Here is a 17546-nt window from a genome sequence, read left to right as displayed (position 1 = left end):
ATGTCTTGTATGTCTGAGGCAGGGGCGTGGCCACAGGGAGGGAGGGCCCCTTCCCCCCCCACACACACACCCCCCAAAATAAACGCCTGCCACTTTAGTTAATCTGGCAGTTGATGGGATTTTACCTTGTTTATCAAAGTCTAGACACGGGACTGCCATCGTCTTGGACAACAAATCTGCAAGGACTATTGCACGGAAAAACCTGAACTATAGCGCAGAGGAATCTAAAGAACATGATAGTACGCGACAACAAGTGCACCTTTTCTGCGATGAAACCCAGAGAGTGAAGTGTGCGTTCTCCAGACAGCTCTGAACAGGTCCGGTGTCGTGTTCCGGGGCCCCCCCTGGGACGGCCCCGACCAGACTAGTCTAGACCCTCCTCGGGTCTGAGGTGTCCGGGTCTGGACTCCCACATCTCCGACCCGTGTCATCTTCACACTGACCGCAAGAAAGAACCCAACCTCTCCACTCTGTGTAGCAATGTGCAGTCGGATCTCTGTAGCTAGACTCACCACACAGCTACGCTATCTTATCAGAACAAGAGTAACTCTACCACTAGTTGTGTGCAGCAGGCTCATCTCTGTAGCAAGACATCACACAGTATGCCATCTTGTAACTCTACCACTAGCTGTGTGCGAGCTCATCTCTAGGTACACACCACACAGAACGCTCCATCTTAACAGTACACAGTGTAACTCTACCACTAGCTGTGTCCTGTGTGGAGGCTCATCTCTGTAGCAAGACAACACACAGTATGCCATCTTGTAACTGTACCACTCGCTGTGCGCAGGCTAGACGCACCACACAGTATTTCCTCTCTTAACAGAACGCAGAGTACCACACCATGGCCTGCGTCGGTGAGCATCTCCTTGTGTATATTAGAGATGCACCGATCAGGAATTTTGGGGCCGATCACCGATCACCGATCACCAAAAGCAGTATCTGCCGATCCCGATATTGCCGATCACCGATCACAGCGTCAAATCCATAAATTCTTCAATATTGTTGTCTCATGTAACTTTCATATATTTAAACAATGATTCTTCTTACACAACATTGACAATGTATTATTAAGTATAAAAATTGGGAGATGAGAAAGTATCATGAATTGATTGTTTTATTGCAGCAATAATTATGTGTAAAACACAACACACAACATGTGCAGTGCACCAACACAGACAACAGTAGACATTTCACTCTTAGATTCGATACAAGTTGTAAACTATAAACCTTAGTTTTTCTTAGTTTTTTTGTGCACAACACACAACATGTGCACCATAATAAACATTTCACTCTCTCTAGGGGCTCTTTCTTAGAGACGCAATTTGGAGTTTAGCTACAAGCTTTTTTGTGGAAAAATAAAATAAATATGTCATACAAATGAGAATGAGAACACTGACATATGTGCAACTGCAACATTATCTTTAGAGACTCTCTTGGACATACAACTTGGAGCTTATACTGTAGCTTTCCTGTCAAAAAATAAACTCAAACTGCAACATAAACAGGCTATAGCCAAAATAATAAAATAATGTAGTTTCAAGACATTTGTCTGCATGTAGGAGATAACAGACAATAGTGTGCAAACAAGTTCACAGCATTAGCAATAATCAAACAAAAAACGATTGAGCTATATCTGTAGGCATATCTATTTCAACTGAGGTAGTTTCTGTGCCCTTTAGAGAGGAGTAGGGAGAGAGCCATGGGCAATGAAGTGCATAGTAAAATACAAAAGTAAAAATAAATAAATAAACATTGTAGCTCAATCTGTAGGCCTGGCTATATCTCCTCTCATTTCAGCTGAGGCATTTCTTGTAACTTTTAGAAATATAGGGAGAGGGGGTGGGGTAGAGGGGGGGTTAGGGTCTGCCTCAAAGCTTACTTCTGATTACGCAGCATGAATGGCAGATTTGCCTTGCTAAATATAAGCATCTCGGCATTTTTTGCAGTTAACCTGCTCCTCTTCTCATCCATAATAAGTCCTGCTGTACTGAAAAGACGCTCGCTATCTACGCTTGTGCAAGGTGAACAGAGATAGGATCGTGCTGCTTGTGCGAGAGCAGGAAAGCGGCCTTCATTGGCCTTCCAAAAGTCAAGTGGCTGTTCGTTATCTGGGATAACTGGCTCTGAGAGGTAAAGAGTAATCTGTGATGATGTTGTGTTGTCAGCAGCAGCTTCATGTTGCCCATCTTCAGCCAACAGTTCAGCATACATAGCATGCAAGCCAGTCCGTGGTACCTTCTGTAGGGGCTCACCAACCTGTTGCTCCGCTGCAGTGGCCGGGCCCAGGATGTCAGAGAGCAGCCTGTGTGTCTGTGGCTTGAGTGCAGTGTGGAAAAACCTGTCTTTATACCTTTTTATTAGAAGAAAACAAAAGACAAAACTAAACATTAATTAATTTGTCATGATAGATTTTATAGGTCATGCTTTAACTTGGCTGGCCTCATAGCACAATCCAAACATGTTTAATCTATTCTATATTAGTTTATATTGACTGCTTATTTTTAAATCGAAATTGAGGGAAATGCAAACCATCCTACACTACAGGATAGCAAAACACAACGCTATTGTTAAATTTTATCTTTAAGCATAGCCCCCTTTATCAATCAAAGCTAGATGAGCATAATAATCTGTGTCACACACACACACACACACACACACACACACACACACACACACACACACACACACACACACACACACTAGAGATGCACCGATCAGGAATTTTGGGGCCGATCACCGATCACCGATCACCAAAAGCAGTATCTGCCGATCCCGATATTGCCGATCACCGATCACAGCGTCAAATCCATAAATTCTTCAATATTGTTGTCTCATGTAACTTTCATATATTTAAACAATGATTCTTCTTACACAACATTGACAATGTATTATTAAGTATAAAAATTGGGAGATGAGAAAGTATCATGAATTGATTGTTTTATTGCAGCAATAATTATGTGTAAAACACAACACACAACATGTGCAGTGCACCAACACAGACAACAGTAGACATTTCACTCTTAGATTCGATACAAGTTGTAAACTATAAACCTTAGTTTTTCTTAGTTTTTTTGTGCACAACACACAACATGTGCACCATAATAAACATTTCACTCTCTCTAGGGGCTCTTTCTTAGAGACGCAATTTGGAGTTTAGCTACAAGCTTTTTTGTGGAAAAATAAAATAAATATGTCATACAAATGAGAATGAGAACACTGACATATGTGCAACTGCAACATTATCTTTAGAGACTCTCTTGGACATACAACTTGGAGCTTATACTGTAGCTTTCCTGTCAAAAAATAAACTCAAACTGCAACATAAACAGGCTATAGCCAAAATAATAAAATAATGTAGTTTCAAGACATTTGTCTGCATGTAGGAGATAACAGACAATAGTGTGCAAACAAGTTCACAGCATTAGCAATAATCAAACAAAAAACGATTGAGCTATATCTGTAGGCATATCTATTTCAACTGAGGTAGTTTCTGTGCCCTTTAGAGAGGAGTAGGGAGAGAGCCATGGGCAATGAAGTGCATAGTAAAATACAAAAGTAAAAATAAATAAATAAACATTGTAGCTCAATCTGTAGGCCTGGCTATATCTCCTCTCATTTCAGCTGAGGCATTTCTTGTAACTTTTAGAAATATAGGGAGAGGGGGTGGGGTAGAGGGGGGGTTAGGGTCTGCCTCAAAGCTTACTTCTGATTACGCAGCATGAATGGCAGATTTGCCTTGCTAAATATAAGCATCTCGGCATTTTTTGCAGTTAACCTGCTCCTCTTCTCATCCATAATAAGTCCTGCTGTACTGAAAAGACGCTCGCTATCTACGCTTGTGCAAGGTGAACAGAGATAGGATCGTGCTGCTTGTGCGAGAGCAGGAAAGCGGCCTTCATTGGCCTTCCAAAAGTCAAGTGGCTGTTCGTTATCTGGGATAACTGGCTCTGAGAGGTAAAGAGTAATCTGTGATGATGTTGTGTTGTCAGCAGCAGCTTCATGTTGCCCATCTTCAGCCAACAGTTCAGCATACATAGCATGCAAGCCAGTCCGTGGTACCTTCTGTAGGGGCTCACCAACCTGTTGCTCCGCTGCAGTGGCCGGGCCCAGGATGTCAGAGAGCAGCCTGTGTGTCTGTGGCTTGAGTGCAGTGTGGAAAAACCTGTCTTTATACCTTTTTATTAGAAGAAAACAAAAGACAAAACTAAACATTAATTAATTTGTCATGATAGATTTTATAGGTCATGCTTTAACTTGGCTGGCCTCATAGCACAATCCAAACATGTTTAATCTATTCTATATTAGTTTATATTGACTGCTTATTTTTAAATCGAAATTGAGGGAAATGCAAACCATCCTACACTACAGGATAGCAAAACACAACGCTATTGTTAAATTTTATCTTTAAGCATAGCCCCCTTTATCAATCAAAGCTAGATGAGCATAATAATCTGTGTCACACACACACACACACACACACACACACACACACACACACACACACACACACACACACACACACACACACACACACACACAGTGGAATGTGAAGTTATTCTCACCTTGGATCGAGGAGTGTTGCAATCGTGTACAGGGGCTCAGATTCAATGTCCTTGAATCTCTTCTTGACAGATTCCAAGAGCGTGGCTTTGACGGTTTTTACACCATGGTCAGTCTCTTGTGTTTTCTCAAGAAGACGAGTTAAGGCTTTGATGGATGGAATTACATCCGCAGCCGATGCAGTTGATTCGCTTATCTTGTGTGTGAGCTCGTCAAAGGGGTCAAGCAGTGAAATCATATTTTCAATCAATTTCCACTGGCTGGCGGTGAAAATGCCAGGCAGATCATAGTCGGCTGCATAATTGCATAGGGCACGTTTCTGTTCCAGTAAACTTTTTAGCATGGCAACAGTACTGTTCCATCGGGTGGGGACATCCTGCTGTAGCCGTTTGAGGTGCTGGGGGTTACTTTCTTTCTGAATGTCGAATAGCCTGGAGTAAGCAAGCGGAGAATGCTTAAAATGACCGACGATGCGTCGCCCAGTTGCGATGACATCAATGACTGCACGCTGTGCCAAAATGCCCTCATTCACAGCGAGCTGGAGTGTGTGCGCCATGCACGGTAGGCTTGGTAAACCAGTATCCTTCATAGCCTTCGCCATGTTACTCGCATTATCCCGTAGGATAACGTGTACTTTTTCCTTTGGGATCCCCCATGCTTGGAACATGTCTGCGAAAGCTTTACCGATAGCATCCGCCGTGTGTGACCCAGGAAACTCTTGTGAGTGAAGAACAACTCTCTTCAGCTCGAACTTTTCATTTATAAACTGTGCCGTTAGACTCAGCATCGACATGGGACTCACGCTAGAACTCCAAATGTCACTCGTGAAGGCGACTGACACGATCTTGTCGTCCTGCATAAGGCTTTGGATGTGACTGTATATAGTTTGGTACAGCTCAGGCAGGCATTCATCAGTGAAATATTTACGACTAGGCAGCGTGTACCGTGGATCCAAGCAGCTAACAAGGCGTTTGAACCCGATGTCTTCTACGACAGAAAGCGGCTGATGATCAAGGCATATGAATTCCATTACCTTATTATTTAGTTCTTTCTTTTTCTTGCTGTCGTTGCTGTAGGGTTGCTGTCGTTTGTATGTCTCTGTTACGGTCAGCTGAGTTAGCGGCGTTGCTGCACGCTCCTTGTCTTTCTCTGCTTTAGCAGCAGCCAACTTTGAAAACTCCGTATACTCCTCGATGTGAGAAACTTTCAAATGTCTTATCAGGTTGGTTGTGTTGAAATGTTTTTGTAGCATTCCTCCTCGAGGTATCTCCTTTGCACACACCTTGCAAACTGCAAATTTATTGTCCTTTTCGGACACATTGTAAAACTCCCATACCGGCGACGCCATTTTCAGTGTTGATTCTTTTTTTTTTAATCTCCCTCCTCGCCTGCCCGGCTTTCAGTGTAGAGACTGCCACGCCCCCTTAAGAGACATGGGACTGCGAAGTGGGAGTGCATGGCCTGGCGGCGGTTTGTTGTTATATTGTGTATTTGAAACGTCAACTGATCGGCCTGCTTTGGTCTATTTTTAGAATTCCGATCAAAACCGATAGGGGTATTATCGGCCGATTGCGATCGGTTGCCGATCGATCGGTGCATCTCTAACACACACACACACACACAGTGGAATGTGAAGTTATTCTCACCTTGGATCGAGGAGTGTTGCAATCGTGTACAGGGGCTCAGATTCAATGTCCTTGAATCTCTTCTTGACAGATTCCAAGAGCGTGGCTTTGACGGTTTTTACACCATGGTCAGTCTCTTGTGTTTTCTCAAGAAGACGAGTTAAGGCTTTGATGGATGGAATTACATCCGCAGCCGATGCAGTTGATTCGCTTATCTTGTGTGTGAGCTCGTCAAAGGGGTCAAGCAGTGAAATCATATTTTCAATCAATTTCCACTGGCTGGCGGTGAAAATGCCAGGCAGATCATAGTCGGCTGCATAATTGCATAGGGCACGTTTCTGTTCCAGTAAACTTTTTAGCATGGCAACAGTACTGTTCCATCGGGTGGGGACATCCTGCTGTAGCCGTTTGAGGTGCTGGGGGTTACTTTCTTTCTGAATGTCGAATAGCCTGGAGTAAGCAAGCGGAGAATGCTTAAAATGACCGACGATGCGTCGCCCAGTTGCGATGACATCAATGACTGCACGCTGTGCCAAAATGCCCTCATTCACAGCGAGCTGGAGTGTGTGCGCCATGCACGGTAGGCTTGGTAAACCAGTATCCTTCATAGCCTTCGCCATGTTACTCGCATTATCCCGTAGGATAACGTGTACTTTTTCCTTTGGGATCCCCCATGCTTGGAACATGTCTGCGAAAGCTTTACCGATAGCATCCGCCGTGTGTGACCCAGGAAACTCTTGTGAGTGAAGAACAACTCTCTTCAGCTCGAACTTTTCATTTATAAACTGTGCCGTTAGACTCAGCATCGACATGGGACTCACGCTAGAACTCCAAATGTCACTCGTGAAGGCGACTGACACGATCTTGTCGTCCTGCATAAGGCTTTGGATGTGACTGTATATAGTTTGGTACAGCTCAGGCAGGCATTCATCAGTGAAATATTTACGACTAGGCAGCGTGTACCGTGGATCCAAGCAGCTAACAAGGCGTTTGAACCCGATGTCTTCTACGACAGAAAGCGGCTGATGATCAAGGCATATGAATTCCATTACCTTATTATTTAGTTCTTTCTTTTTCTTGCTGTCGTTGCTGTAGGGTTGCTGTCGTTTGTATGTCTCTGTTACGGTCAGCTGAGTTAGCGGCGTTGCTGCACGCTCCTTGTCTTTCTCTGCTTTAGCAGCAGCCAACTTTGAAAACTCCGTATACTCCTCGATGTGAGAAACTTTCAAATGTCTTATCAGGTTGGTTGTGTTGAAATGTTTTTGTAGCATTCCTCCTCGAGGTATCTCCTTTGCACACACCTTGCAAACTGCAAATTTATTGTCCTTTTCGGACACATTGTAAAACTCCCATACCGGCGACGCCATTTTCAGTGTTGATTCTTTTTTTTTTAATCTCCCTCCTCGCCTGCCCGGCTTTCAGTGTAGAGACTGCCACGCCCCCTTAAGAGACATGGGACTGCGAAGTGGGAGTGCATGGCCTGGCGGCGGTTTGTTGTTATATTGTGTATTTGAAACGTCAACTGATCGGCCTGCTTTGGCCTGCTTTGGTCTATTTTTAGAATTCCGATCAAAACCGATAGGGGTATTATCGGCCGATTGCGATCGGTTGCCGATCGATCGGTGCATCTCTAGTGTATATATGTCTTTGATTTCTTCCCTGGGTTTCTTTTCGCTTGTACAGCCTCTTGTTTGCATTAAACTCAACGTCGCCCCACTCTCTATCTCACTCTCTCTCTCTCCAGCATGTCGGTTCACACCTGCTGGGTTCACCTCAGGTGAGACCGAGGGAGGAGCGACGTGCTTCTGTGGTGGAATCACCTCAGCTTTCATTTCTTTGGGGAAACAGTATTATGATGTGCGATCGCAAGCCGTGTGAGGATTGAGTGCGTAAACATGAGTGGCTCCGTCCAATGGGAACGCCCGTTAATTCGGTCCAACCTGATCTCCTCCATCTGCTTCTTCTTTGTTGGTGTTTTCTTTAACGAGCCAGCGGTGTAGCGATGCAGAAGCCATGAGACTGACACCCTGCCCCCTGCTGGTGGGAGTGGGAAATACAAGGTTTTTTTTTTTGTTTTTTTTTACCATGTCACTCTGATATGTGTACCTACCTGTTCCCGTTTAATGGTGACATTAGTGGAACTGCATCAACGGTTCTTCTTGCTCTGCCCTGTGTCCGCATGCAGAATCTACCATAATGCAATTTGAGCTCAGACTGAATAAAGTTTTTTTTTCTTTACGACTACTGAAGTGTATTTAAGTTAATTAAATTAATTAAGTTACCACCAGGGGCACAAAGGTTAATTTTGAAAACGGCTTGTAATGTCTCTTCAACATCACACCTCGAACAACAATCTAACTGTAATTCTGTAAGACACTTTTGTGCAGGCCTTTTGTGCAGTGTCTTACACAACTCTAAGACACTTTTGTGCAGGCCTTGCAAATCCCAAATCAGTTTTTTGTTTTTCAGATTCTAAACCGGTTCCAAAGCTGAGTTTATGACTGCATGTTGTTGGTTCCAGTAGGTGACATGACACCAGGGCAGGCTTTGTCACAGGCGCGATTCTAGGTTTCTTAAACATCCGGGGCTCAGTGGGACGATCGCGGGCGGACGGGATTGTTGACGGGGGCGGCGGCGGACGGAAGGTTTTTTTTTATTTCTTTTTTTTATTATTATTATTTTTTCAAACTAAAAAAGATTTGGGGCTATTTCAATTTGATCCGGGGCTTTAGCCCCGAATAAAACAGCCTAGTGACGCCACTGCTTTGTCACCAGACTGGTGACAAAGCAGTGGCGTCGACCACTGGTGACACCAGTGGTCCCACAGCAGACCGGGACAGAGAGAGAGAGAGAGAGAGAGAGAGAGAGAGAGAGAGAGAGAGAGAGAGAGAGAGAGAGAGAGAGAGAGAGAGAGAGAGAGAGAGAGAGAGAGAGAGAGAGAGAGAGAGAGAGAGAGAGAGAGAGAGAGAGAGAGAGAGAGAGAGAGAGAGAGAGAGAGAGAGAGAGAGAGAGAGAGAGAGAGAGAGAGAGAGAGAGAGAGAGAGTGAGAGAGAGAGAGAGAGAGAGAGAGAGAGAGAGAGAGAGAAGAGAGAGAGAGAGAGGAGCGAGCGCTCTCTAATGCCAGCGCGGAGGAAAACGTAACAGGAACCCTCGCTGAAATATTGATGATGAACCGTCTTTCCGCTGCGCTAGTGTTTCGCTTCGGGTCTGAAACACCGGAACGTATTTATTCGGTCTCGGGATGCCAGGTTGCATGATGTATGTGCTTCTTTCGATCAGTTGTTTTTTATGGATCTCTATCGGCGCTGATGCTGTGGTCGTGGTTGGCCTGTTTGGCGGGAAATGAGCTAGACTCCCTTCAGGATTCTCTTAACTTTAGAGTCAAATAGAGGCCGAATCAACAGCCGAATTCAACTTCACGTCAGATGACGTTCTCACATCACATCACAATGTTCAATAGATCTCCATCACATATGCAAATCTATTGAACACTTCTTAACCACAATACGTTCATGATGGTTCCCTCGCTTTGTAGGCCTACTTATGATCACCTGGAGGTTTAAGTGTACAGTGAACTTTCCTTTTTTTATTCATACGACAAATCGACAACTATTGCAATTATTGAGTGATTCCCGGGTCACTGGTTGGATAATTCATGATGTTGAAAAAGACGTATTTTATGTTTTTATCTGTAACGTATGAGAAGATTGGTGGAACTCAGTGGGTCTTTGGTCTTGGGTGGTGGGTTTTGTGGGGGGGCTGTCATTTCATACTGTACACACAATAAAAGACGTCATCAGACATGACAACAAAAACTGCAAGAGTTTGCTGCCTGCCTGCGGAGGGTGGTAACATCTATCCCACCACTAGAGGTCGCCATTACACCCATTACACACACAAACACACACACACACACGCTGCCTCTTGAGAGGAGAACCCTTTTATTACAAGACATTCAGGAAGAAAGAGCTGTTATTTCACATTTAAATATTTGAATTTACATATGAAAACTGGATGACTTTTATCACAAGATCGTGTCACTGTTGAAGATGAAACTGGTTGGCTTATATAAAGGGCTACCTCAGTTTGGCAGATGGTTTGGCCCATTTTGCCCTCATTAAGCGGAGCAATTTAGTACTGTAATTTCAAAGGCAAAGAATGAACTCCAGAAACACTCGTTACAGGTCAGAACGACGCCAAAGAAAACACTGAACGCAAACAGAGGAGTGTTGCGGAGAGTCGAGGAACGCATGAGCTGTTCTGTGTAATAATAAGAGGATGATATCGCAGATACCGTAAAATGTTGATTTAACGACATCTGTTCAGGCGACATATCTATCTAAATATCTCTTCTAGTCACGTGAAGGCATTACTAAATTGTAAGTGCAAACATTTCCAAAGAACAGCCTCTCTAAATACAACAGAATCTCATACTGCATAAACATAAAGTGTTATCTTAACACCAAGAAACACACACAAGGCCTCCTGGTCAAACAGTCAGCAAAAGAGAGAGGGGAGAGAGAGAGATAGAGAGGAGGGGAGAGAGAGGGAGAGACAGAGAGAGAGAGGGGGGGAGAGAGAGACAGAGAGAGGGAGACAGAGAGAGCAAGAGAAAGTGAGGAAGGAGAGAGACCGAGAGGGGGGGGAGAGAGAGACACATCCAGTCAGACATCAACGTTATCGTATATTAAAGAGCAGGCATACCCTCCTGTTTCTTTTGACGCATGAGTCAACTTTAATGAGGGGCGATGGTGGTGTCATTGTTCACATATAAGCACGGGTGGAGGGTGGAGGACGATGCAGTCTCAACGCGGGTTGTCTTTATGTCTTTAACGAACCGCTGCGACCGTGGCTAGCTGCTGTTGTCCCTCTGGGTTGGGCCCCGAAGTGAGGCCATTTAATGGCATCATGAAATAAAGTCTGGTGTTTACTCTGCTGGACGGAGGCCAGGGCCCAACCCTCCTCCTCCTCCTCCTCCTCCTCCTCCGGCTGTGGAGGAATCCAGCCGTTAAGGCAAACACACTTCTGCGGTTTGACGGAGAGACCGGGAGTTAACGACCTGAACAAAAGGGAGGAGGACTGACAGGGGAGTCGCGATCCATGGAGGGTCTGTCCCCGTGAGGGTGTGACAGTGTGACACCACCGCGTACCTTTAATCTACACTCAGTTGAAAAGGACAGTAAGGTGTATTATTTTAATTATAATTAATGAAAATAAAGAAAACAATGCAGGCAGTTCAGGCAGAATCAACTTGTCATGACTTTCTCTTTTCTTTTTACATCATTCCTAGTCGCGCCATTATCCTATCACCACCTGTGTTTTAACTCGGTTCTTTGGGGTTGCTTCCGTTCGTCTAGCCGTCGTAAGTGTCCAGCTGACGGAGTGAGCGCTTGGTCTGGTCTGGTCTGGTCCAGTCCGGACCGGGTCAGCGCATCCAGTTCGGCTCAGCGTTGCGCAGCCCGCCGTGCACATGCGTCCTTCAGCTTATTAAAGAGCAGCGGAGCCCTTTAGCAAAACACGGCACCTGTCTCTCTCTCTGTGTGTCGCTCCGCGCGGACCGCCTCACAAGGGCTGGACGAACTGGTAGACCAGCCGCTGCGACACGTCTGGCTTGCGGATGATGCCCTTCTTGTAGTACTGGCGGATGGAGCGGCTGAGTTTGTCGTAGTTCATGGCGGGTCGGTTCTTCCGCAGACCCCACAGCCGCGCCACCTGGGCCGAGTCCTCGATTTTGAAAATGCCTGGAGGCGGGAGGAGAAACAGGGCCAGACGTCACTCATCACCACGGTTGTCATTGTACTCGTCACTGGCTGATTTCAATTCAGACGTGTGTTGTTTTAAGAATCAGTCAGCTTTGAATGAAAATAAAACAAAGATAGACAGGCAGACAGACAGACAGGCAAATAGGATATATATAAAGGTAAAGAAAAAGAGAAAGAGATTTAAATTAAGATTAGATTTAAAGCTGCCGTGGCAACGTAAATTATAATTTCCCATGCCCAATAATATCTTTTGAACTTCATTTATTTAATTGAATAGGAATGAAGAGACAGACAGACAGACAGATAGATAGATAGAGAGAGAGAGAGACAGAGACAGAGGGAGAGAGAGAGAGATACACAGAGAGAACGAGAGAGAGACAGAGCAAGAAAGAGACAGATGGAGACAGAGAGACAGACAGACAAAGAGAGAGAGAGACAGGGAGAGAGCCACCTTTCTCCTTGTTCAGCCAGCGGATGCAGCGGCCGTAGTTGTGAGGCTTCAGCAGGAGTTCTCGTAGGAACTGCCAGAGGTGGATGGGCTGACCTGAGCAGGACGAGTCCGCCTCAGACCACAGCTCCTCTCCACCTGCACCACACACACAAACACACACGCACACACCAGACACACACACATGCCCGCACGTTCACACACACACACACATACACACACACGCACACACACACGCACACAGACACACATACACACACACGCACACGTGCACGCACACACACACACACACACACAACTGATTAGACAAAGCAGACCAATGTAACACACCTGAATAATGCTTAAAGTCCGTAAACATTTAGCCATGAACATCTAAAGTGTCCCTTCGAGACATGATCTAAAGCATTATGAATGAAAGAAGCTACCTGTGGCTTTGGCCTCGCCGAGGGAACACCTCTCCTTCATCCAAGCGGCTGGAGGAGGAGGAGAGAGGAGAGAATGGATCAGTCATCACAACCTCCGCTGTTTGACTACAGCACAGTGAGGAGCCTCACGCTGCACGCCCGTCAGAGGGACAGACCACTGCTGACTCAACCTCCACTGACACACACACACACACACACACCTGATGTAAAAGCACTTACATACACACACATCTGATATAAAAATACACACACACATACCTGATACAAAATCACTCTTACACACACACACACACTCACACACACATACACACACACACACACACACACACACACACACACACACATACACACATCTGATATAAAACACACATACACACACACACCTGATATAAAACACATACATATACACAGACACCTACACCATCACCAAAACACACACACACACACATCTGAAATAACAGGAAAATAACAGAAATAACACACCTGATATATAAACACACACACACACACACACACACACACACACAAACCTGATATAAACACACACACACCTGATATAAACACACACACACACACTTGATATAAACACACACACACGCACACACCTGACTTCCAGATGTCCAGGTGGGCGTGCAGGGTGTCCCCACACTGGGGCGCTCTCTGGCTGAAGTCCTCCTCGCTCATGACACACAGGTCCTTCCCGCTGAGGTCGTGGAAGGCGCGGCCGGCGTGGGCCAGGCGGTACAGGTGCTCCGTCCACAGCAGCCACTTCTGCACGTTGGCCGCGCTCCAGTCCATGGGGTCTGCAGGACAGGGGCAGGGGGGTTAGGATGACTGACGGCTGCACCGGAGGTTCTGGGATCGAACCCCTCGATGTCTGAATTGCTCTCACTGACACACACATATTGTATTTTATTGTATTTTGCACTACTGTCGTCTTTATTTCTTTATTTGCATTATCGTCTTTGCTCCTTGCTCCTGTAACACTGCAAATTTCCCCACTGTGGGACTAATAAAATATTATCTTATCTTATCTCATTTATATAGTGCTTACAAAGTACCAAAAGTGCTTTGTATGCACACATATGCACATAAATACACACACACACGTTTGTACATTTATCCACGCACACACATATAGAATCCTGTATGCACACAAACACACACAGATACATAGTGTTGCATTCATAAGAAGCACACACACGCACACACGTTTGTACATTCATGCACGGACCCACTCAGAAGCATGGACATATATGCACACAAACACACAAAGATACACTATTGCATGCATAAGAAGCCCACACAGAAACACACACTCGGTATGAGTTATTCATTCATGACTGATGGGACACCTCCCCGCTGTGTTTGCGTGTCACTCTGTGGCTGTAAGCGACGTCAGACCACTGTAAAGTAATAGCTAACTGTCTAAAGTTATTAGTTAGCGGCTGCTTAGTCAGCCGTGGCTACTGTTAAGTCAGTTCACCTCCCTCCACTGTTTGCTGCTCCTTAGGTGCTTTCTTAAGCCTTGCTCATTTTGCATATCAAGGATTAATCCCAGCGATGTGCTAGAGAAAGGGCCGGAGCATTGCCTTGTGTACATACCCTTTGAGCCAAGAATCGTGCCCTGACACCACTCACTCAGAGGAGCACAGTGGAGGAGGCGTGGGGCGGTGGGGGGAGGAGGTGGAGGTGAAGGTTTATGACAGGTGTAAGACTCGCCTCACATAATGGCTTCTGTGTTTGCCATGCCCGTTGAGCGGGCCCCGCCTATCCCAGCTTTGCTGCTGTGTACACCTCTCCTGGCAGGAGCTCGCCATCGCTCTGTCGAGAGCTCAGAGGAGGCGACTTACGCAAAAGGTCAGGATTTAACAGATCCTGGAGCTGCCGTCAGAGAGCTGGGGCCTCGCACCGGGACGTTATTCATTAGGCGTTCTTTACTCTGTCGGGAATCGTGGTCATTGACGTCTTTGACGTATTTGATGGATTCTGACCGGATGTTATAACCGACAGTTGTACGATTCTTTGTGTGGGGCAGTGGTTACATTTGATGTATTGTATGTCGTAATACTTGTTTGGCACCGATTGGTTTGAGTTACGCCATGAAGAAAAAGTCCCACTTCAAGTCAACCGTTTCCCCTTTAGTGCAGAATGAGCTCAAACTTGCTTTCAGTAAGAGAACTTGCTTTCAGTAATATGGATTTGCATAATTATTTGTATACTCAATTTAGCACAAAATTATGTTGATCTGAATATTGAGGATAAAATTAGTTGAAAATATGGGCCAATATAGTGACAAATAGCAATGTTTGCCCAATCTGACTAAGTATCTCATAAAGTCAGCAAAGAATAATGAGTAAATAAGTAAAAGGAATTAAAATATAACTTTTACAGGCTTTGAATCTGGGCTAAAAGCAATTTTAGATTTATTCCACCTCCACAAACGCACACACACACACCCCCCACACTGCCTAACCCCCCACCATCGCGGTCCGGTCTAAAGTTCCCCCGGCAGCAAAGAGAGAGAGAGAGAGGCGGAGGCGGTCTCACCAGGGGTGATGTTCAGGAGCTTGCAGGCCGTGGCGATGTCCTTCAGCACCTCGCCCACCACCATGGTCTGCACCTGCTCCAGAGACCGCTCCTCCTCCTGGCCACTTATGGCCCCCGGGGACAGGCTCTGGCCCTGGCTGTCGATGACCGGACATTGCTCCGGCTCCTCCCTGCTCGGCTCCGGCGCCAGGCCCCCTGGGGGCCCGGTGGCCGGGCGCAGCGGGGGGAATAGGGCGGCGGCGGCGGCAGCGGCGGGGGCAGAGGTGCCGTCGGACAGCTTCAGCAGCCAGGTGGCGTCCTCCGTCAGGAGCATGTCAAAGCAGGACAGGTAGAGGCCCGGCAGGCTCCGCTCCAGGGGGTCCAGGCAGGGCTTGGCCTCCTCCTGGCCCCAGGGGTCTCCGGGGAGCCGGGTGGTCCGCTCGCAGTGGGGAGCCTCCATGGACGCCAGCCGCGAGCCGTAGACGGCGCCCTCTGGTAAACCGGCGAGTGGGTTGGACATGTTGGCCACCTGGAGACGGAACCAAGAGGGGGTGTTCATGTTTAGAGGTTGAAGCTGGATCAGGTGGTTGGCAGGCAGGATGGTCTGGTGGGTAGGGCGGTGGACCTCCTCCCAAACCAGGAGGCATCCTTGAGCAAGATGACACACAACCCCTACCTGCTCATTGAGGACATTGATCGTTCAGTGTTCACCAAAAGAGTAAATCTAATAAGTTCCATCACAGTCAAAGGCTGCAAAACGTCAAACCTCAGTGCAAGTGCTCACGTTCTACCTGTAACACGGAACCAAGGGAAAAGAGCAACCGAAAAACTGTACTACATCCAACAAACCAACAGTTATAATGCATACGGGAAAATCGACACAAGCTGATAAGAGTTTCTACAGGTATTCCATCGTCTCCATGTGTAAATAAATGCCTAAAAACCTATAAAAACCTACAATTAAATCCAGCCTTTAAACAAGTCAGAGTCAACCATACCTCGTACTTCAAGATTTCCTCAGAGTTAGGTCGGGGTTGCTAACGAGGTCCTGTGTGGTGGTCTGACAGAGCCCACTGGAGGACATGGGTTCCAGACCCTAGCAGGCGCTCAGTGACCAGGCGGGGCTGTCTCTTTAAATGAACCCTGAGCCTCTCATCAACACACCACTCTGGAGGGGATTGACCCCTCGATGGACTCACTGCACAGCCCGACGCACACCCCCTTAAACCCAAACAGTGTCAGGGGTGCTGCTGGAGAATGGGATTGGGATGTTTGAGTCTCTTACGTTCGGGTCAGCGGGCCAAAATGGCGGCTGCCTTGGGGGTCGGTGACGGGCATTGAGACCTGAGCCGTCGGTGGCGTCTGCCCCCGTCCTTCAAGGGACCCACTCTGCAGCCCTTCGTCTCCAGAACATCAGCTGGAGACTTTAATCAAAGAGAGAGAGAGAGAGAGAGAGAGAGAGAGAGAGAGAGAGAGAGAGATGAGAGGAGAGAGAGAGACCGAGAGACCGAGCGAGAGAGAGTGGTGAGAGAGAGAGAGAGGGAGAGCGAGAGAGAGAGGAGAGAGAGAGAGAGAGAGAGAGAGAGAGAGAGAGATAATGTGGAGGAGAGAGAGAGTGAGAGAGGGAGAGGGAGTGAGAGAGAGGGAGAGAGAGAGAGAGAATGTTTTGGAGAGAGAGAGAGAGAGGCTCAGGCTCTGGTTTGACCATAGATGCCCATTATGATGATGGACTTCCCTCTCAACGGCTGCTGTTCCCTGTTTTAATTATTTTTGCAGATAATAGAGGGTCTAAGAGTGTGGGTTCCCCAGCTACAGGTCAGTAATGAGCAGGTTGGGGCAGTAGGGCACCTTGCTCAAGGGTGTCAACAGGCAGGGCTGAACCCACAACCTTTACCCTAACCAGCAGACAGCGTCCCTAACCCGGCTCCACACCTACAGGCCTGAGCAGGTCAATGGAGAGCGCTCCTCCAGTGAGGCAGAGCAGGGGAGGACGGACAGACGACAGACGAACACATCCGCCCGTTCTTTTATCCGAGCCCTAATGATTTGTTTGACTTCCCTGTGTGTGCGGCCCGTCGCCCCGCCATAACACTTATCTCCGTGGAGATTGCCACCATAAGACATAAGACTTTATGGCCGCCAGCCGCTGGCCGGGCGCAGTAATCTCCCAGTTCTCACGTGCGTCACATGACGC

The 17546-nt window shown here is 46.7% G+C and overlaps 1 protein-coding gene across 1 annotated transcript; it reads right to left on the bottom strand.

The window, feature by feature from the left end:
- Positions 1 to 10114: 10114 nt before the first annotated feature.
- LOC311338930 (SAM pointed domain-containing Ets transcription factor-like) lies at positions 10115 to 15872 on the bottom strand (the record flags this gene model as incomplete). The annotated part of the gene is made up of 5 exons (XM_084464277.1): positions 10115 to 11929; positions 12402 to 12536; positions 12824 to 12871; positions 13429 to 13626; positions 15374 to 15872. 5 exons carry the CDS (start codon positions 15870 to 15872, stop codon positions 11751 to 11753), a joined length of 1059 nt encoding a protein of 352 aa, XP_084320403.1. The 3' UTR covers positions 10115 to 11750.
- Positions 15873 to 17546: the final 1674 nt, after the last annotated feature.

Source organism: Micromesistius poutassou, assembly GCF_964030765.1.
Source record: "Micromesistius poutassou genome assembly, chromosome: 2".
Classification (NCBI taxonomy): Eukaryota; Metazoa; Chordata; class Actinopteri; order Gadiformes; family Gadidae; genus Micromesistius; species Micromesistius poutassou.
Note: the sequence above shows the minus strand (reverse complement) of the source record. Positions and strands in the feature narration are given on the sequence as shown.